Source organism: Hipposideros armiger, unplaced genomic scaffold, assembly GCF_001890085.2.
Source record: "Hipposideros armiger isolate ML-2016 unplaced genomic scaffold, ASM189008v1 scaffold_1020, whole genome shotgun sequence".
In the NCBI taxonomy this organism is placed as follows: Eukaryota; Metazoa; Chordata; class Mammalia; order Chiroptera; family Hipposideridae; genus Hipposideros; species Hipposideros armiger.
Genome location: NW_017732370.1, coordinates 438,978 through 461,733, shown reverse-complemented (window position 1 = coordinate 461,733; position 22,756 = coordinate 438,978). Strand labels below are relative to the sequence as shown.

General features: G+C 46.1%; 1 protein-coding gene across 6 annotated transcripts in view; it reads right to left on the bottom strand.

The window, feature by feature from the left end:
- Positions 1–22,756, bottom strand: part of GRIK4 (glutamate ionotropic receptor kainate type subunit 4) — a 416,055-nt gene that overhangs the window by 105,253 nt on the left and 288,046 nt on the right. For 4 of the 6 annotated variants that reach the window (XM_019631615.1, XM_019631612.1, XM_019631613.1 and 1 more), the window contains 2 exons: positions 6,814–6,921; positions 614–817 (listed from right to left, as the gene is read on the bottom strand). The exons of 1 other annotated variant lie outside the window; for it this stretch is intronic. In XM_019631615.1, coding sequence (XP_019487160.1) covers positions 614–817; positions 6,814–6,921 — 312 coding nt within the window. The remainder of the gene's footprint in view (positions 1–613; positions 818–6,813; positions 6,922–22,756) is intronic. One more of the 6 variants, XM_019631614.1, reaches the window with a different exon arrangement.

The window sequence follows — 22,756 nt, the reverse complement described above, 5'->3', positions numbered from 1 at the left end:
ATCAAGTCTCCACATTCACCCTGAAAATCTACAGCCTGTCCAAGGGTACCTTGGTCCTGGGTCTGTAAAAGCTCATTGTCAATAGCAGAAAATAATACAAGTAACAAAATAACCATAACTGTGACCAACTCCACTGCAATTGATTCTTTCCTCCCTGTTATTTAACCGTATGTCCCCTGACAGCACCTCTAAAGTGTCAAAGTCAACTGATGTCCCTGCGTTCCATTCTCTCAGGGCCTGTCCAGACCCTGCCAGGGGATGCTAATAAGCAACAAAATAATCAGAACAAACAGAAAGCACCTGGATAATCCAAACATGGAGCCCAAACCCTGTAATTTGTGTTAATTGGTCAAAGCCTTCCTTACCTGTTACAGGTGCTGGACTGGGAAAGCCACAGGGCAGGCATCATGGTGTCAGATATTCACCATGTATGTCACTAGTGCCTGGCTCAGTGCCAGCTCAGTGAAGATTTATGCAACGAATGGGCAAATAAATGAAAAATATATGAATGATTGAAGAAATGGAGGGCTCATAAGCATACAGGACAACTTGAAGTCCTTCCATCTCCCTCCCCAGCCCACCAACGCGTCCACATCACCTGTTCTTTCCTTACCCTAGCGATCAGCTCCCCAACCATTCCTGTCCAGGTGCCATTGGCCTCGGGAACGCCGTACACGCCATCCCCCACCAGGTGGATCTTGTAGTTGAACCGGAGAATCTCCGCCAGCTCCTTGAGCATGTCCACACAGAAGCCTTCGTAGCGGTCATTGCCTTCCATCTCCTGGTGGTTCCCCTTCAGCATTAAATACGGGTTTTCCTGCAGCAAAACTGGGCAGCTGTCATTCTCATCTTAGCCCTGGTGTCTCAACCACACGTGATGGGGAGCCAGGACACAGGAGGAGATGGGTTAGAAGGGGAGAAGTGGGCTACTCTGGAGGTGGTCAATAGCTACCCTCTGGCAACTTCAAGGCACTTCTCTTACCAGGAACACACAAAGGTCCCACTTCATAGTATCAAGCCAAAGCCCCTCTACCTTATTTAAGGTCATCATCTGACCCCGCCACCATCCCATCCCTTCCTTTTGTTTATTCCACACAGACCTATCCCTGGGCATTATGAGCTACAAGGATGCTGAGAATATAGCAGGGCACTGTAGGCAAGGGAAAGGCATGATCAAGGGCATACTCCCAAGTGAGACTGAGCATGGCCTATTATTGGAGCATGGATTGTGTGGACAGTTGGGGTAGGAGGATAAATTTAGAGACAAATTAGGGTTCATATGGCCCTGGAGGCCTGATGAGGTGACTGTATATCATACATATATAGTAGGGGAGTGTTGAGAGTTTTAAAGACTTAAGGATGTGAGTAAAGAATATTAAGTAGCAAGAGAGAATATCTGGGGGTGAGGACAGACCGCCCCCCTTCCCCCCAATATGAGATACTGAGTCCTGAGCCATAGTTTGACTCAGGTTGGGTTTACAGAGAGCTGGAAGGAGACAGAGTGTCAGGCTTGATGACAGGATGGGGGTGGGGCAGTTTGGGTAGAGGTCCTCAGACCCTTGACTGAGGACGGTGTCATCACTGTCATGAATGATTTGGAAGGGAAGAGGATTTGGAATGTGTTGAATTTGAGGTGCTGTAGGTTGTCCAGGAGGAAATGTCTAACTGAATCTTTAAAACGTGGAGTGAGGACAAGATTGGGGGTAGAGATTGGGAGGCTTCTGTGTGGAGATGGTGGCAGAAGCTGCGGGATATGTGAGGCCATCGAGGGGGAAGAATTGAGGAAGGACAGAGAGGGATAAGAAGAGGCCCGTGGGGAGACCCTAATCTTAGAGAGTGGGAAAATGAAGAGCAGCCATTAAAGAAGACAAAGCAGAAGCAGCCAGAAACGCTGAAAATCAGGAAAATGAGGCCATGAAAGTCAAAGAGGAAGCAGTTTCAAGAAGGAAAATGCAGACATTCCCACACAGAGATAAAGCAGGGCTGTGACAGGGCATTTGGGTCAGGTGTCGCTGGTGACGTTTCAAGGAAGACTCAGTGGGGGTGGCAGAACTCTGCAAGTATTGGGGAGGAAATGTGATGTGCACAAGTGAGAGTGGCCCAGCATTTTGAGAAGTTAGGAGATAAAGGAAGGCAGGCAGGCCATCTTTCCACCCAAGTGCTGCAAGTCATGTCTCCAAGCTTCAGTTCGCCATCTGCAAACGACAGGGCTGGATGATGCCCAAGGGTTCACACCAATGCCATGATTGATTTATGATTCCCTAAATTGCAGGATAGCTGAAAGGGCAGCAGGGTGTAAATAACGTAATGGTTATGGCATCTTAGGCTGGGAAGGACCAGATTATATTTGTAGGTAGAAAGGGAGGAATCCTTCAAAAAGGAGAGATTAGAGAAGAGGAAAGAGACATGTTAGTGCTAGCTGGTGCAGCAAGGTTGCAGGATTTTGTGGGAGGAGACAGGGTCAGGGTGAGTGAGAGGCTGAGAAGTTGGCCTGGAGATAAGATAGAGAGCATGGATGTGGATACAGTGAGGAAGTGAGGCCAGAAGTGAGGGAATTCATGCCAGCCCCCAAAGCTGTGTAAGAGGCAGGTAGGACTGAAGGCTTGGTATGTGAAAAGATTTGGCAGAACCGCTCAGGGGCATAATAAGGAGTGAGTGAAAGATGAGCACAGGGATTGTTGAGGCCCAGCTGAAGTCAAGAGGCTGCGTGCAGATTGGCAGCTGGGAGGAGGGATTGCAAGGGCAGCCGGACTTAAGGACAAACATGAGATGGCTGAGCATCACGGCAGAGACAATTTTAGAAGCTAAGAGATGGAAGTGCTGAAATACTGGTTTGCTGAGCTCAAGCTGAAAGGGACATCTGGGTTGGGAAAGATGGAGAACCACGCAGACCAGAGGTTATGAGAGGAGGATGGAGAGAACAGTTTTGTGAGTGTGATAAAGTCAGAGACGGGAAGGTCGAAGGTTGTGTGTCAGGGAGGGGAAGCTCCAAGTTGAAGATTATGATTCATGATCAAGTCCACTGTTATGTCAATGATATGGGGCCAGTGTCCCTGTCTTCCACACATGCTATCCTCAGCTCAAGGGCTTCTCTCTGCCCCCTCTGCTCTCCCTCCCCTTATTCTGTATAACCCAGTTCATCTCTGTCCTTGGGGTCCCGTCGCCTCTTCTGATGCCAACTCACTTCTCTGAACTCCTGTGCTTACAGCTAGGGTCCCACACAACCATCCTCCAGTCTTCCTTTTTGTGCCTGCTCCCAGGTAGAATGTAAGCGGGGTGTCGGACTGACGCTTTTCCTTCTTTGGTACCCCATCTGATTCCTGTATTAAGCACTGGTGGATTGTGTGAGTGAAAATGGCCTGGCGAACAGGGTTTGGCTGGGACTTTCCATCCCTGGGGTCACAATATTCCAGGGTATCTTTTGTTATCCCAAGGACTGTCACAAAGCTATTCTCCCCAAATACTCTCTACTCTCAAGCTAATTAAAAATTCACTGACCTATTCAAAGTAAATATACAAAAGGTCAATCTTGGAGGGAGGAGATGTATGGGAAAGCCAAAATGTCAGAGAGTTTGGGGCACACTGGCACATTGAAAAATATGGAGGTCAAGTGCTGGCCTGGAATAGGAGTCCCTGTCCTGGCAGGAGTGTTGGGAGAATGGAAGGCGGTAACGTAAGCAACATGTTTAACTCAGGGCCTGACATAGGGTAGGCGTTCAAGGAGTGGGAAGGAGCTACAGCTAATTGTATGTATTTGCTGGTATTAACCAATAAATCATTCACATGTCCCAAGTGGACCCCGACAGGAGTGGGAGACAATAAGGATATGTGATGAGTTTTAAGGGCTAAATCATTCAGGATGACCATTTGCCAAGAATAACCCACAAATGGTCACCAGGAACTGAATTAAGATAGTCATTCTTGGTAAGAGTTATTGACTTGTATCAGCCATCTTAGACATACAAGCACAAGAAAATATTTTTTGTTTGAATTGTATTTACTATGTTATTAAAGATCACCTGACATGAAAGTGTCCTGCCCTCACCCCTCATGAACACACGTGTGCATATGTAAACAACCGTTTGTGTGTGTGTGTGTGTGTGTGTGTGTGTGTGTTTGTGCATGCGCACACATGTTCCCACAGTCAGATAGACATTTCCGGTTTAGAAACACAGCCCTGTGATCTTAGTGTCACTGTGGGTCTGACTCAAAGCTCTAAGCACTGTACAATTCCAGACCCTGAGAGGCAGGGAGTAAAACTCAGCAATGTTCCCATCTTCCTCCCAAACACTTGTTGGCTTCTAAGGAACATCCTTGACCCTGTAGGAAGGAATTTCTTCATTCGAATTCTAATCATGTAACTTTGCTAACAATCGTCACCCCAATAAACTTAAAAAAAATTCTGATCATTGAGCTCCCATTTTGTATCAGGCACCGCTATCTTTGTGGAGGTCTCATTCTAGAAGGGGAGGTAGAGATGTAAACAACCTCTAAAGGAGAAGTGACACATCAGGGGTGTGTACAAAACGCTAGACAGAGGGAGAAGCAGGAGTCAGATTAGGGAAGACTTCTTGGGCAGACCGTTGAAGGATGCACAGGCATTTCCAGCTGGAAATAGGAATTAGGGAAAAGGGTATCCCAAGCACGTGCAGAGGCAGGGAATGGCATGATACAGTGAAGAAATGTTGGGCAGTATGGTGCTACTAGACCTCAAGTTGCATGGAGAGGAAGCAGGTGTGGCAAGCTGGGCCTGATTACTACGGGTTTACATTCCAAGCTCAGGCGTGGTGGGTCCTGGGTAGCACTGGAAGATTATAAGTAAAGAAATAATGGGACAATTCTGATTTCAGAATGACTGTGCTGACAGGAGGGCAGGTGAGAATGGAGCCTGTGAGGAGGCAATGCTGCGACTCAGGTGAAGGGGACAGGCAGGCCTAAATTAGAGCATGGGCTTTGAGGACAGCTAGCAGGGGACAGACTAGAGAAGTACTTCAGAGGTATAGAAGACAGTGGGAGGGAGGTCCCAGCAATCATACTGTGTGCTACCCACCCCCACTGTGCCAGGATCAAGCTCACTATTGCCCCAGCTCAGCCAGGCTCTCCAGAGCAAAGCTGGAGCAGTGACACCATCACCCTCTAATCTAGCTGACCTTTTCACCTTTGGTTCAGAAGGGAAGTGATGGGAAGTGACTGGGAGCTGGCATTGTTCTCTCTGCCCTTTGCCTCAACTGTTCCCTGTGCCCAGAATGTTCCTTCGCAGATGGCCACTTGGCTTTCATCTCACCCTGTCAGGTCTCCCCTTCTCAGTGAGGCCCTAACCACCCCGGTGTTCATATTGTTTGCACTTTCAGCTCCCTCCCAACTCCCCTTCCTCAGTTCTATCTATTCCTGAGCTCCCAGAACAGCGCCCAGCACATAGTAGTACCCAATAAATATTCCTTCAATAATGAATGAAAATATTCAGTGAACCCTGTCTCCTACCAAGCAAAGGGAAAACTCGACAGCGTGGCATTCAAGTTCTTAAGCACTATGGTCCCAACCCACTTTTATGACCTTACGGATTACCTCTCTTTACCGATGCTCATTTCCTAGGAAAACTTGCCCTTTTCAGCATTTCCTGATGCCTGACAATGCTCTCCTTGATTCACTTCTCCCTCCCCACTTCTCCCTGTTTTTTGGAGCTCATCTTCCATGTCCCTTCTTCTCCAAAGGTTTTGCTGACCCTCTGATGGGATGGGACCCTTCTCTCCTTCAATCCCTAGGCACCAGGTGTGTAACTTTCCCCCTGGCTTTTATCCCACTCTGCTTACAGTAGATCAATAATTCCAGTCGAGGGTCCTGGGCCCCAGGAGCTCATGAAGGTAGTGATGGAGGTCCCTGAGCCCTTTCTACAACCTCAAAAAGCCTAAAACAAGCTGACACATTTGTAGACCTTGCACATTTAGCAAGGATAAGGCTGAGCAGGCTAATGAATACAATGCCCTGCTTTGGGTTGGAATTATATCAGTGTGGCAGCACTGGTTATCTCCGGCGGATGAGATGCTGTACCAGGCAGGGAAATATGCTTTTGATTAGTTAAACGGGCGGGGTGGGGTGGGGGAGAGGAACAAACTAATTATTGCTTAATACGTGCAATTAATTGACAAATCTTTTAAAATACGAGATCTTCAGAGAGGAAGAATACCCTGGCCATGAATGCACCTGGCTGACCTCATCCACTAAATGATAACCTCTTGGTGTCTCCAGGAATGAGCACAGTGCCTGGCACATGGGGAACAGGGCTTGGTAATTGTTGAAGAAAACTGAATCAAATAGAAAAGGCAGATGGTCCCTGGTTCTATAGATTGAGAACTCTATGTTCACCAGCTGGAAATGAAGAAATAGGCCATGAAAACCCACTGAAAGCCAGGTGTCTACTGCAGGGGAGCACTTTATACATGGTAGGCATCAAGCGAGGTAGGCTGTTGGGAAAGAGGAGGGGGGCATCCTGGTGGATTTCTCCCATCTGTGACATAAGGTCCCCTTCCACTGGCCATGCACAACTTCCCTAGCTGTCAGGGTGCCCCTGGAAGAGGCACCCACAAACTGTGGTGTCTCTCCACCCCATCCCTCTTCCCCAGCTGCTTTGGAATGCATCGAATATCATTTCCATAAGAAACAGCAACTTGAGTTTAATTACACTGCCATAAATTGGCCTCAGTGCTGTGATTACAGCTCCCATCTTCTGTTCACTGGGAAGCCTATGAGTAGCCTGGAACTGGGGGAGGCACCCTGGGGAGTTACAGCTGGGGGGCCAGGGAGCACCCTGCTTACCAGGATAGTGGTGACAACCAGGGTGGTGTTGAAGAGACTGTCGGATATGTTGGAGGCGTAGAGGCGGCTGTCCATGCTGAGGCCGTCCGCCACGTGCCACTGGCCAATCTGAGGAGACCAAGGAGAAAGGACTGGGAAGAAATGGGGGAAGGAGGAGGCTTGGGAGCTGGGCTGCTGAAATCACGCAGTTTTCCAGGGCTGGAAGGAGCTGCCTCTGGTTGGACTGCATGTCAGCCATAGAAGCAGGGAGGGGTGTATGGCCTATGGAGCAAAGGGGCTGACCTGGGGCAGGGGTACTGTTACATAGGATTAGGGGGGCTTAAGGAAGGGTGGGGAGACCTGTGAGAGGAAGGCAAGAAAGGGGTAAAGACTTAGGAGAGATGGAAGAGGAAAATGGAAAAATAAATCAGGAATGGAATGGAGTTCAGGGAGTTCTCTCCCACAAAAGGGGATGCAACGTGTACAATCACATTATCTTGAGTCTGGAATGAGCCACAAAGCTCTTCTGCTTCAGCCTGCCTTCAGTCAGTCTGATTAGCTAAATAAGAATCAGGATGGTATACTGGAGAGAACTGGCATATACTACGCCTTTTATAAATGTTTGCTGAATGGTTCAATGAATGCATGAACCAGAAGAAGGAAAAGACCCAGGTTCTAGTCCTGGTTGATTCGCTTACTAGCTGTGAGAACTTAGGCAAGTGACTTAAGTCTTTCTGAGTCTCAGTTTCTCTGTCTATCAGTGGGGATGGTAATGTTTGTCATGCCTTCTTCTCAGAGCCAACTGAGATCATGGATGTGCCATTTTGGCGTTACATTATTCAGCCAGATTCAGGAGCATGGATCTCAATGGCTTTAACCCCCCAAAAGTTACTGAACCTCTGTGAGCATGTTTACTCACCTATAAAATGGGAATAATAAGAGAAACTTCATTGGGTGGTAGTGAGAATGTATTTGACCTGACATTCAATAAATGTTATTTTCCTTCCTCTTCCCCATTGTGTTAACGTCTAGAGGGAAAAAAAAGAATCCACAATTTAGAATCCCCTCTACAAAGTCACCTAAACCTAAACTCAACAGCATTGGGTTTTTAGATGCTTTGTTTTCCCAGTGGAACCCTTTTTATAACTACGTGTGTGTATGTGTGTATGTGTGTGATACCAACATATTTCTACTAGTTGGAGCCTCTGGCAAATCATTTCTGTTGCTGAGTGTTTGAGGTGGGCAGGCATGGAAGATGGTTGACAGCTGGCTAGAAACCCAATGAAATGCACGCATCTGCTTCTGCAAAGCATTTCCGGGCATTGGCAGCAGCTTTTCTGGAAAACTCTCATAAGTTCCATGGTTGCCATGGGGCTCTAGTCACCAGAGTTGGGCTCTGTGCTCCTCTTGTGGAAGTGCCAACATCAATGAAGACATGTGTCACCCTTGGTCCCCACCTCCACCCCATGGGGTCTGTGGGTTGAGGGTAACAGAGAGCAGGAACCGTCCATCTCCGTGATGTCCTGATCTGAAGCTTGAAGATGGGAGGGCCAAGCTAGCACCGCCCTGGGCCATCAGCTGGGACCTCTTGCAGGCTGCCAGTTCCAGGAGGGAGCCTAGTGGTTTCTACAGAGCTACTTTCATCTGCCAAAGATGAAATGGCCAAAAACCCCATTCAAAGCCTCTGTGAGGATGCCACCTGGAGAAGGGTGGGCAGCTTTCCCCATCTCGGCAAGGGTCCTGTACATGCTCATGTTCCGTTTTTAGTTTGCAAGCAGTATCTCATGCATATCCACAGAGGAAGCCCCATTTGACAGATAAAGAAACTGGCACCAAAAGAAAAGATCCCACCCAACTTTCCCAAGGTCACTTTGCCCTTGAGAGGCGTGAGCTTTAACTCTTGTGCTCTTAGCCCCAGATGACTCTTCCCAAGGAAGCCATCTTGTCTGGCTCCTCCAATGTTCTATGGCACATTTTTGTTTACCTGTTTATCTCCCCACTAGCCTGTGTGGGTTCACCTAATTAGGCTTGCACCCAGCACCTTGTTCAGGGACTGGTACTTGGAAGAAGGGGGAAGCCATCATTTCATACTGGCAGATTGCTGCTGTCAGTGGCCCTGGGATGGAAGGCAGGTGAGCCCTCCCTCCTCTGGCCCTCTGGAGTGTCTATTGTCTCTCAAAGGGGTCAGCCAGGTCAGGTTCTGGCTGAGCTTCCCCCACCTCCTCTCTCTCTGCAGGGGAAAAGGGTGGGGAGGACGAGGTATGAGCTGCTAGATTTTCAAGTGCAAGGGGAAGAAGAACAATAGGTACTGGGCACCTGTTGTGCTGGCTGTGCCTTAGTGCAATCATCTCTGCATTCTCCCACCAACCTGATAGAACAGTTATGGTGTTTTTATTTTATTTATGAGGCTCAGAGAGGTTTAATGGTTTGCCTAAGTAAGGTTACCTAGTTAGCAGGTGTGTTATGAGCTTGAACCCAGAGCTGTCTGACTCCTAAATCCAAGGTCTTTCCTATCTTTGTTGCTGTCTGTTGGGTGGGGACGCGCATATTCCCCTCCATGGAAGCAAGCCTGGCTAACCAGAGAAAGGCCTGAAGGGGCCTCAGCCATGCATCAAGAATCCTGGACACAGTTTTTTCTCCTGGGTTTGACACTCCACAAAGTCAGGTGAAATGATTGTCCTTTCAGAGAGGTTCCATTTCCCCGTCTTCAAAATGTCAAGAATTGGCTCCCAATGGCATCCTAAGGTGGGAAGGGCCAGATTTGGACAGAAGGCATAAAGAGCAATTGGGCTGGATGTCAGCATTGGTGTATTTGGGATAGGATTGAACTTCTTAGGGCCCTATCTATCACCCTAAATGGGCATTTCACACGGACAGGGCCAGCAAGACCTCAGCTGCATCCCAAACCACTTCCCACTTCACTCTTCTCAGGAGACCCAATCCTCACTAATTGGCTGCTCCAGCCCCAGACTACCTGGTTTTACCCAAGCCATGAGATAGCCTCCTCCAGAAGCCAGGAATAAAAATGATTTACCCAGAGCCAGGTCCAACAGCCTGAGCAATTCACCCCCCGCCCTAATACCTCTGGGACATGCCAAAGAGACTAATTAGCCTCTAAGCTCCAACCAGGAAATGAAATTTCCCATCCACCCTCCCATTAGCCCCCAAGAAATTAATAAACTCATCAGATCTAACAAAGTGGCTTGGCAGCTATTACCCAGTGCAATCTAATTGCTGAAAGGCAGTAGGAGGGAAAGTGAGAGACAGAGCCAGGCATCCTGTGGTACAAGCTAATTGCCCCACCCACTGGGCACTTACCATACCACTCACATGCCAGGGGTGGGCAGGAGATACATCTGTCATCACTGACAATATGTGGCTCTGCCCCAGCCAAATTCCCATGCTCCACCCTGTTGACACCTGTCCCGCATACCTCCTGCAGGTACAGCTGTTTTATAAGCCTCTTCCACACGCCCACATGTGTGGGCTTGATAATGAATGTTTCAAGTGATGTCTTCCCTTGGCTCTTTCTCTGTACTTCCTGTCTTTCCCGCTAGCTCTGCCTTTCCACCAGTTGCCCCAGGGGCCCTAGGGGTTGCAGTGAAGGGAGAAGAGGGAATGGATTTGGACACCACCACTGCTAGAATATACAGCCCCTTAATGCAGATAAGGAAAAGGCTGATGTGGCCCTGTGGGTGCATGCAGAGTACAGGCTGGATTTCGGCATCTGTTTGCCCTTTAGCATTGCACAATTTGCACCATGAATGTTGCAAATGTTGCACCATGAATGTTGTCCCAGAGTTTGACAGTAGGTATAAAGAGCAACTGGGCTGGATATCAGCATTTGGATATTTGGGATAGGATTGAGCTTCTTAGGGCCCTATTAATCACCTTAAACATGCATTTCACACGAACAGGGCCAGCAAGACCTTAGCCCCATGACAACCCACTTCCCAGGGGGACCTGGGTTTGACCTGGCTTCTCTGCTTATGAGCTATTTGACCTTGGGTAAATTACTTACTCCCTCTGAGCTTCCGTTTCCCTCCATCTATAAAATGGGGGTTAAAATTGTAGCTGTTACCTCAGAAGATTAAACAAGATGGTATACATGGAAAGTACTATGTAAATACTTGTTAATTTCATTTTTAATGTCATTGTTTGAGACACAAGGTGGGATCTCTTCTGTGCCTTATGGAGGGCTTTGCACTGTAGACTTTAGTTTATTAGACAGATTAGACCAGTGCCTCAAAGTTTGATTCCTGGACCAGCAGTATCAGTGTTAGAAATGCAAATTCTCAGGTCCCACTCCAGACTGACTAAATCAGAAGCTTTAAACATAGGGTCCAGCAATATGTGCTGTAGCAAGAACTCCAGATTACCCTGATACATGATGGGTTAGAGCATAGCAGGAAGAGCACTTCAGACAACAAAACGTACTGACAAGCAAAGGCAAGTTTTTGGGTGCCTACCTGTGGTGAGCTAGGAAATGTTTAAAAACTGGCTCTCTGGGGGAAAAGGCCTGATCTGTAGCATCTGCCAATTTCTATGGTGTAAACACTCACCCCGTGGCTGATTTCAAGTTACCAACCTGATGTCACCGAACAGAGGCGGGGTAAAAAGTGTTTAATGGGCTCTCACCACCTGGGCAAGATGGCTCCAGCATACCACCGGCACCAGCCATGCTCACACAGGCTCTGTGCTGGGGTTTACGCACCCAAATCTCACTGCCTCTCCCCTCAATTAGTAAGGAAAATGAGGTCCACGTCAGTTTCATCATTTACCCTAGTAACAGAGCTGGTAAGTGGAAAAAATAGGATTCAAAATAAGGCCTATGTGACGCTTAAGTGGGAAAACAATATTTAAAACAATTGTATACTCCTTCTCTCTACTGATTTCTTAGAATAAACTACTGATGGTACGAGTGCTTAGCCAAATGTGAAAATTTAGGTACATATAATTGATATGGGATATGCTTACACATGCATAGACAGTATCATTTATGCAATAGCTCCAAAAGATACAGAATCCATATAAATTAATAATAATCTTGCTCCTTTAACCACTAAAATTTTAAAGTTTAATTATTTATTTTAAATGTTTAATTAATTATTTATTTATTTTTTAATTTTTAAAATAAATAAATAAATTTTAATTATCTATTTAATTATTTAGGCAAATTCTGTGTAGGGGAATTATAATTTCCACTGTCCTCTTAAACAGAGTGAACATTTTTACCTTTCTACATGGTGCCATCATGATGAAGCCAGTTATCACGCTGTGCTGTGATATAATGCAGATCATTGGTCACTGAAATGTGGAGCAACCCACTTGACTTCATTTCTGTGCTTTGATAAGTTAATCTATCTCCTATTCATCATGTCTTTTCTCGTTGTGAACTTCTTACTGCTATCAGGATAGCTGTCTCTAAGGGCCCCTGCCCTTCCAGTAGCTGTGTTTAAGGCTCCTGGGTCAGCAACCAAGGTACCAAGCTTGAAAGAATTGCTGCAAGGAAAACACAGGTAAGGCCTGATGGGGCCTCAGGGCTCTAATGAATGATTGATCCATGACATCAATATGGGGCACCCACAGTCATTTAGAAAGGGGACTGTTGTACAATTGAATGAGTGTCAGAGATGTGCATTAGGTCTGCCGTGTGACTCTGGGTCAGCATAAGCAAGCTGGTCTCTCCCTTAGCAACACACCATGGGAAATGCTAATTCATGGGGCCTTGACCACAGGGATCCTCTGCTGCTTCCTGCAAGAGCTGATAGTGCACAACCTGGAGTCTGGAGACTGGCATTAGCATCTGGCACTGTGAACACAGGGCTGGGTATCCCTGAGCAATTCAGTTAATTTCCCTGAGTCTCACCTTTCTCTAGCCTCTACCCTAGTCCAAGTTCCCAACTAAGTTCCCCTGGACTAGAATTCACTCGTGGGCTCTCTTTGTTCTGTTCTCCACACAACAGCAGACAATCGTCTCTGAAATCTCAAATATGATAGCATTAGCCCTGGCTTAAAACCTTTCAGTTCTTTTCTATGTTGGTTTAAGGAGAGAGTCCAAAATCCCTAACACAGCCTATTAGGTTCTGAGAAGCCTGGCCTCTGTCCACTCTCCACATTCATCTCACATTATTTTCTCCAGCTTTATCTGTGCTCAAGTCACAAAAGCTTGTATGAAATGTCTACAAGTCTTTGTGCATGCCATTCCCTGTCTGGAACTCTTTGCTGCATTTCCTCCTGCCCCCAACATTCCAGCCCTTTCAGCTAATTCATGGGTTGGCCTGTTTCAGGAAATACAACTTTCTTGGAACACAGCCACACTCATTCATTGATATATTGTCTGTGACTGTGTTCATCTACAACAGCAGAGTTGCAAAGTCTAAATCTTTACTATCTGGACCTTTATAGACGTTTCCCAAACTCTGATCTAGTTTACATTTGTAAATCCTTCAGGCCTCAGTTTAAAAATCACTTCCTGCAGGAAGACTTTCCTTTATCTTCCAAAGTCAAACTTCTTCCCAAACCATACTCGTATTCCTTGCATTCAGAACATTTATCTCAAGCTCACATTCATTAATGAGACCATTACTCACTGCATGTCTTTCTAACTACACTGCTGAGGAAGAGCTCTCTGCTGTTGCCTGAGATGAGAGGTCTTGCCCAGAGCAGCCCCAGATACCTCTCACTCACAGCCCTCTCCTCCCACCTAGAATCACTCAGGTTTGTCTTTTTGCCACCTTGCTCTCTTCCAGATAGGTAAAAAGGAATTCATTTTTGAAGCCCTGAGGGATTTCCTCACATCTTTGCCTGCATCTGTGGGTGTGTATATGGCTCTATAACATTTAATATTTTTACGCACGTTTAGATGATTGTTCTTTGCACTCTGCCCTGCCAGGATCCAGCTTCTTCTAGATGACATAAGTCCAAGGCCAGGCAAGTCCTTCTGCTGCAGAGTCATAGTTCACAAACACTGATCACCTCTATATGTTGGACACTCAGCCACATGGCTTGCTTACATAAGTTTCTCTGATTCTGCGTAACAGCCTTGTTATTATTATTCCCACCTGAGAAATGTAAGCACTTCAGACAGCAAAATAATGTTTAACGGAGGCACTTCATACCAGTTTTTGTTGATCCAGTAAATGAACAAATGAATGAAATTCAGACTCAGAGATGTTAAGCAACTTGCTGAGGATCACAGTTAATAGGGTATTAAACCTGGACTTGAACTTGTGTTCTACTGACCACTATATCATCTGGTTGAGTTTAGGGCAGGTATAGGCTATCCCAACCTGGGCCTTTGCATACACCTCTCTGATCACAGTGAACTTGTTTGTTGGCAAATATAGCCCTGAAGGTGTTAGCTGCAAGAGCCTAAAAGAGTGATCCTGGCCAAGCTCAGGGTGGTTGCTTAGGGTCTTGGCTCACGGGATGCAGCGAGGGCACAAAAGACCTACATTCTCTTTCCTCCTTTGCCATGCAAAACCTGTGTGACCTTGGGTGAGTCACTTAACCTCTCTGAATCTTTCTTATCTGTAAAATGGAAATCAATGAGTCTGTCTGCTCATAGTATGGAACTGCTGTTGATAATCAACTGAGATGTGTGTGAGGAACATAAACGACTCCATCTTAAAGCTGATCCATCGTCTTGACAGCTGGGTGAACCCAGAGCCTTACCCCCTCCCCTTCCTCTGGGAAAGCTCTGGAATATGTACACAGAGCTTTGGGCTGATCACAAGACTCCCATTAATTTTATCTCCATGGGGGCTGCCCCATGTTTCTCTTCATCACCCTGGCAGCAGGGCCTCCTCGAATCTGATCCCTTTGATCATCCATACATTCTCACTATTTTTAGCTATAAAACACAGAGTCAGAGTTCAGGGGTCGAAAGTGTGGGGATCCATTGGCCTTGCTGCCACCTGAGACCACTTTCTGTGAGTTTCTTATTAAATTCGTTAAGCCAACAAGCTGGACTTGTCTGCCTTGTGCTTGGCTTCTTGGCTCTGTCAGCACTTATGGGCCACTTTGAATACATACATGGCCCTTTCACCAAACAAGGTGTATACTGACTTCTGAGTCATAATATATGAAATATATTACTTGTAATGTATTCCATGTAACTTACTATGGAAATGTAAGGTAACAGTACTATTATCTGTCTTGTGGAAATGCAGCTAACCAGAAGTCAAGAGATTTAGCTTCAAGTTTCATCCTGCCACTTGTTTACGTGTTTGTGGCCTTGGGAAGTCAATTTGGCTGCCTTTAAGGGTGGTCTTCTTTCCCTCTTCCCCTTATTGGGATGATCTGAGACCATCACAGATGTGACAAAAATTTAAAGGCTTATCCAAATGCAAGCTCCTTTTATTTCAGATCCTTGTTCTGTAGGATCATCTAAAGTTGGACAAAGAAGGGGATCAAAGATGGTGGACAGATAAAATGCTGTGCTTGCCTCATTCTGTGACCACATCAAAATACCAACTAAATCATAAAACAATCAACTTGGAGAACTATCTGAAGTCTAGATGAATAGAAGTTATAACTTAGGATATAAAGAAGAAGCCACATCGAGACTGGTAGAAAGGATAGAGATGAGAAACAGGCTGGTGCTAAAATCTCCATGTGGTGGATAAAAATTGGGAGGGATATCTCTGCCAGAGTGGTTCCCCACAGAAGAGCAAGCGACCCCAGTCTCGTACCAGGCTCCCCAGCCAGGAGTACTGCTACCGGAAAGAGGAGTTCCCACAACATCTGGCTGTGAAAACCAGTGAGTAGTCCCACCACCTGGGTGGGATGGAAGGCTGTGAGAAACCCAGATGTCCTCTTAAAGGGCCCATACAGATTTGATCGCTGGCATTCACCCTGGGCTCCAGCGAAGGGACAGTGACTCGGGGGGCATCAGGGACATACGGGGAAAGACTGAGTTGTGCGGTTTAGGGTAAGGACTGGAAGGACAGTTGCCATTTTCCATGTGTGAGGTCTTCCTCACATGTAGCCAGCAGGTAGGTGCCATTTTTCCTGTGTTGAGTCCTCCCCTACACTCATTACCAAACCTGAACCTGAATTGTTCTAGTGAGTTCCACTTGTTCCACCCTAGTGACTAACTGGGACCCTGCTACACCCAATTCCATACTGCGTGAGGCTTTATCAACAACTTAACCTTACAGGAGCCAGCAGCTGGTAGCAGGCCTTGGAGTGTCCTGGCTTTTTGCAGAGCTACCCCAGACCCAGTGCTGGTGGCAGCTGTCCTCAGTTCACCATGCCCTCAGAGCATGGTCTCTCCCATACTCCATAAGTTCAGCACAAGCAATGAGCAACTGTGGATTGTATTGTAGCACCTATGAGATAGTCCCTGACTGGCCACAAAGAGTGGCCAAACTGGGCCTGCACCTGAACCCCTCCTAAGGGGCCCCAGAACCAACATACTTGGAGATTGGGTTCAGACCACAGCAGAGCACCACCCAATTAACCCCACAAGAAGCACACACAAAAGGCGGTCTCAACAGGCACCAGAGCCTGCTGGGGTGAATCCTGCTCCATGTGGTAATACCCCTGTACAGCAGCCTGTAATCTGTGGACAAGGCCAAACCCCACAGCTAGTCAGTCTGAGTGTCAACTCCACTTACTGACATGGCAATAGCAATCAAGGCTCAAATATAACAGGAGGGCACACACAACTCACACAAGGGGCTCTCCTGGAGCACCCACTGCAAGTGAGCAGGGAGACTGTGCCACTAGGTCTCACAGGTCACCTACTACATAAGGCCACCCAGCAAGACTGGGAGACATAGAAGATCTACCTAATACATAGAAACAAACACAGAGAGGCAGCCAAACTGAGGAAACAAAGAAATACACCACAAAAGAAAGAACAGGAGAAAATGCCAGAAAAATAACTTAACAAAGTGAAGGCAATCAACCTACGAGAGACAGAGTTCAAAATCCTTGTTATAAGGATGCTCAAGGAACTTAGTGAGAACTTCAAAGAGATAGCAAAGCAAACATAAAAAAGGATATAGAAATCATAAAAAAGAACCAGTCAGAAGCCAAGAATACAATAACTAAAATGAAGAATGCATCAGAAGGAATCATTAGCAGACTAGAAGAAGCAGAGGATCAAAATAGTGATTTGGAAGACCAGGTAGCATAAAACATCCAATTGGAACAGCAAAAGGAAAAAATAATTTAAAAACATGAGGATAGTTTAAGAGACCTCTGGGACAACATCAAGCGTAACAACATTCACATCATGGGAGTACCAGAAAAAGAAGAGAGGAAGCAGGGTTTGAGAACCTATTTGAGGAAATAATGATGGAAAACTTTCCTAACTTGGCAAAGGAAATAGACATACAAACCCAGGGAGTGCAGAGAGTCCCAAACCAGATGAACCCAAACAGGCCAACACCAAGACACATTATAATTAAAATGGCAAAGGTTAAAGACAAAGAGAGCATCCTAACAGCAGCAGGAGAAAGGCAACTAGTAACTGATAAGGGAGCTCCCATTAGACTGTCAGCTGATTTCTCAATAGGAACTTTGTAGACCAGAAGAGCTTGGCAGGAAATATTCTATAGTATAGGTCTATACCTTGATATAAGACTAGCTAAAAAGGCTTGTGATGTAAGCCTCCATGACGATCACCCTGGCAGGATATTTACTGAATTTAAGTCCAATATCTCCAATCATAAAAGTTTAGTTTACATGGGAGATGGGGTCATGAGTAAGGGCCCAACTGAGTGCCTGAGGAGGTGATTTGAGGAACAAAGATGGGTCTGCTGATGTTGGCTGAAGACCTCATTCTCTTAGCCAAAATACTCTTGTACAAAACATGGGCTTACATGCAGAATGCTGTGAAAATTTTTGATCAAAGGACAATGGCTTTGGCAAATGCCAAAGGTGAGAGATCAAAAACAAGCCCAAGGACCAGCCGAGTGGCGCGCTGGTTAAGAGCTGGCTTGGGACGCCAGAGGGCCCCAGTTCGGATCCCACATATGAGGGCCAGTGACACTGCCCTCCACAGCTAAGATGCTGAACAACAGCTCAGCCTGGAGCTGGGCTGCCGTGAGTCGAAGGTGTAGGCTGCAGCCCCTGCTGCAGTGGGTTGCCATGGGCTACCGTGTGTAGCCAGCAGCCAGCGTAAGCGGCCAGCAGCCGCAGTGAGCGGCCGTCCAGAAGCCAATGACTGATCTGCCTTGCCTGGGAAGAGCGCAATGATGGTGCCAAGTTGGGCCAGTGAAGCAACGTCCTCCACAACTAGACTGAAGAACAAAACGACAGCAACTTGCCTGTTCCCCTTCCCCCAATTCCCCTGCACTGTTTCCATCCCCCCAATTCCCCAATAAAAAATCTTTAAAAAACAAGCCCAAGGGAAGCTGGGAAGACTCCTTAACAAATGCATTCTTCCGGGGCTTATTAAGCCTTCAACTCAGTTGGTCTAAGGCAGTGTTTTGTTCAGCTGTGGTTGCAACCCACTAGTGGGTTATGAAATCAATTTAGTGCATCCAGACCTATATTTTAAAAATGAAATACATACCAAGAGTAGATCAGAGTGCAATACATATAGCAGAGAAACTACTGTTTCATAATCTTTGGGTTTAATTATCAATAGCTTAGTGTTTATGTGTGTCCTGGATTGTAACCTAAATGCAAGTCATGCTCAAAAAGTATGAAAGTGCCTGGAATAAGGATTTGGACACCTTCCCTGCTCACTACTATATAACAGCCTCTAACAGAGTATCTGGAATATAACTGATACTCAGTAAATATATTCTGGCATCAATGAACTTCTAGTCCTAGTCACTTGTTGTAACTAAAGGACTAACTATAACAAAATAACACAGGCTAATACTTTTGAACATTTGTATGTGTTACATTTGTTATCTCATTTAATGTTTCCACCTACACTACAAGGAAGTTATTGCTGTCATCCCCGTTTTATAGATTAGAAAACTGAGGCTCGGGAGGTTAGGTTTCTTGCCCACAGTTCCATTACTAATGCAGATTCAAACATAGGCAGGTCCACTATACTGCCCCCAAGATATTAATTTTATTAGACTACGGATATGTAGTTAAATATTTAGTAAACATTTGACTTGTTATTCTTTACCATTGGTACTTGCTGTAAGTAACTCTGCTTGAGCGTTTATATTCCTGATGTCAGTCTTTGCTTTTCCTTGCCTTTGATTCTGCCTTATGTATGTAGGAGAGTATATTTAAATAAAGCTTGAGGAAGGGATAGTGGGGTACAGTGGAAAAAGTAAAGCATCGGGGTTTCTAGCTTTTGGACCTGGCTCAACCATCAACCAGCTCTGGCCTGAGTCCCATACCAGACTCATCATGCTCCTCTTCACCTGAGGATGCACAGCCATCCATTAAGCTATGGTCAAAATGTCACCCTGTGAGGAGGCCCTTCCCAACCCTTCTGTCTCAGTAAAACCCCCCATCACAAGGACTCAAGTGCAATGCCTAGAACAACCCCTTTGTAGCACTCATCAATCACACTTGTAATCATATAATTATTCAGGTAATTATTTGTTTCAAGCCTATCTCCTCCACTGGACAATACATTTCACAAGTGATGAGACTCTGTCCTATTCCCCATCATATCCCCAATGTCTAGAACAGCATCGGTGCTTAGTCATATTTAGCGGTTACATTAATAAATTCTCCTTTGTGCCTCCAGCTCTCAGGAGAGTGCCTGGCCTATAATGGGTGCTCCATAAATATCTGCTGAATTGCATTATGAAATTCCTTTAGGCAAGTCACTTCTTTTTAGTCTTCAGTTACCTTACCTATAAAAGAAGGATATAGTCTAGCCCCTTTGGGCTCAAACATGAATTCCTAAAAATGCTGGGTATATTTATAATGTGGTGTGGTTTTTCAAAGTGCTTCAGGGCAGAGACTGGGAGAGATAGGCATCACAGGGGCCACGTGAAGAGGCCTCAGACAGGTGACTGTAGATATAGGTGAGAGGGCACTGAAAGCATGGTTACCCAGACTTGGAGATGGAACAAGTGGCTACCCACGAGAGAGATTCAACTAGGGCTCTCTCTACTCTCCACGAAACAGCTCTCTCTGAGTCCTATGGTTGATGAACAGTATTCCTCCACTGGAGAGCCTGGTTTTGGAGCTAAGGCATTGTGCTTGATTAATGTGGAAATAAGTCTAAAAGTGTGAACACATGCAGTCTTCTTAGTTGCACACAACCATTTACAAAGGCATGACAGTTTCAGTGCAAGGAAAGAGACTGTTTTCCTACTCAGACCACACCGGAAATATTGCATATTGCTGCAAGCCCTGCTCATGAGGGCCAGTGACACTGCCCTCCACAGCTAAGAAACTGAACAACAGCTCAACCCGGAGCTTGGCTGCCATGAGTCGCCAGCGAAGGCGTAGGCTGCAGCCCCTACTGCAGTGGGTTGCCAGGGGCTACCGTGTGTAGCCAGCAGCCAGTGTGAGCGGCCAGGAACCGCAGTGAGCGGCCGTCCAGAAGCAGGCGACTGATCTGCCTCGCCCAGGAAGAGTGCAATGATGGTGCCAAGTTGGGCCAGTGAAGCAACGTCCTCCACACTAGACTGAAGAACAACAAGACAGCAACTTGTCTGTTCCTCTTCCCCCAATTCCCAGCACTGTTCCCATCCCCCAATTCCCCAATAAAAATCTAAAAAAAAAAAAAAAGAAATTACATTATAGAAGGAAAAAGAACAGGCAGTCATGGGAAGCTTGGAATAGATGTGTGGACCCAAGAAACAGAACTAAGAACAAAAGGCTGAAGCTCCAAAAAGAAAGAATTGTGCCCAATATAGACAGAAAACTTTTCTAACAATGAAAGTTTTCCAAGATGAAATATGCTGTCCCCATATGTAATGAGTTCCCCAACACTGGAGGTATTTAAGAACAGACTCTATTTCAGAGAAAGTAGTATTTGCAAGAATCCAAGCATTTGAGTAGAGCACTGGTCTAGAGGGCCTTTGTCATTCCTTTTGGCCCCAGGAGTGTAGGATCTAGATTCTACTTCAACACCAGGGGAACCAAGAAGCCCAAGGCATCAAGGGCAGATGAGGTCCCTGGACATTGAGAGAAAACAGGAGAGGAGGAGAGTGAATGCAGAGGGAAAAGGCCACTTTTCAGGTACTGAAGAAAACGTCAGCTACTTATAAGTTTGCTCATTCCTGGCTAATCTCATTACAGTCGATTCTCATCTTTCACAGTAGTTCTCATCTACTGTGCCACGAACAATGAATTAGGAAATACCAAACCATTTCTCCTAAGGGAAAAACAGGGTTAGGTTCCTATGAGGACTCTGGTCACAATATTGTCATCAACTAATCAATATATAACCTCATTATATGTGTTGCTGCTTACAGACGCCTTATTTAATCTACACTGTTGATTCATTAATGTTGAACAACAGCACTTTAACTCATACCTGAATGATATTTTTTTAACATCTGTATTTTCTCCATAAGGCACATCACAACTTCCCTGCACTTAGGAACAGTAGACAGCACTTCAGCCTAAGCTTGGGGGTCATTTTAAACAGCAAAATCACCAAGAAAACGCAAAAAAAAAAAAAAAAGAAAGAAATGTGAAAGACATGACACTAAATAGACCATGCAAAAGACACTTGTTGGCAGTATGAGAGCTGAGACAAGAAGGCAGAACGTCGCCTTGTTCCACCGTGGCTGGGAACGCACCTTCTGTGGACTCGACTTTCTCACTGCCCCGCACATGTCTAAGAAAGTGCCATGAGTACTGATTTGGGGGTTACAAAGAGATTTTAGTGAGTAGACAAATTTGCAAGGATGGAACCTACAGATAATGAGGATCAACTGCACTCTGTGCTTGAATGTTTGGCTTTTGCCAAGATGTACCCAGGCTTCCATCCTGAACCCCAACCTCTGGGATATGAAGAGGAATTCGGTATAGCCTTCACCACACCCCTTGCCAAAGAGAACAAACCTACAGTGGCTGTTTCCAGGGACTCTAATGACAGGTAAATACTGTCTAGGGGAGGAGTGCAGCTCAGTTTCCCCCTGTCAGCTCTGAGTACGTATGCCACCCACAGGGATGCTCTCAGGGACTTAATGGAACGCTCCAACTAGCTCAGGGTTTCAGAAGTTAAATTTCTCTGAGTGAAGATGTTCAGATCGCCTCTCTTTTTGGACAGATACACTGATTTCAGTAATTTCTTTTACCTATACCTCAACTTCCTGGTTTTTTACTCGTTTGATCAAAAATCACACAGACTCTCTTCTAAATATTTTGGGGGTTGATCAAACTGGCAGGGCGAGTTCATCGCAGAGTCTGTAAGTATGAAGACTCAGCTGTACACCTCTCTCACCTCCCAGAAGATAAATGGTAGTTTGAATTAGCTGCTGAAGAGAGAATTTGTCAGAGATCTCAGGCGTGCTTGAGATTTTTCATCTTACGAGAAAATTATTGCCAATGAACATGACACGGTCAGGGCATAAAGAATGCCTTGCTTCAGTTGTTAAACCCGCCAGTAAAGGAGTATATTGGGAAAGCAGCTGTATTAATAAAACAACTTTGAGCTTTGAGAGGCAGATGCCAATTTAATTAATGGTTCTAATGAAGCATCTGGGCTGAAGGAAGCTAGTCGCTCCCTGTCCTTCAGGGGTCAGTAGTATGCTGGAGGGCCAGGCAAGGTGCACAGCTGGGCTTTCAGGGACGGGCTGAGAATGGCCCATCACGGCCCCTAGATGGATGCAGGCTTGCAGGTGGGAGACACTGTGTGGCTGGGTCTCACAGTGGAGTTTTTCGTTTTGGGGTGTCAGCACTCTTGTCTGAGTAGTGCCATGCCAGGTAAGCCCTAGATGGGCTGTAGACTTTCCCACGGCTAGCCATGACTTCTGGTTCTCGTCTCCACACCTGCCCAGAGACACTACAAAGAGCAACTGATGACACTGCCAGGTTAGCGATGGAGGAAGGGAAGAGGTGGGTGGGG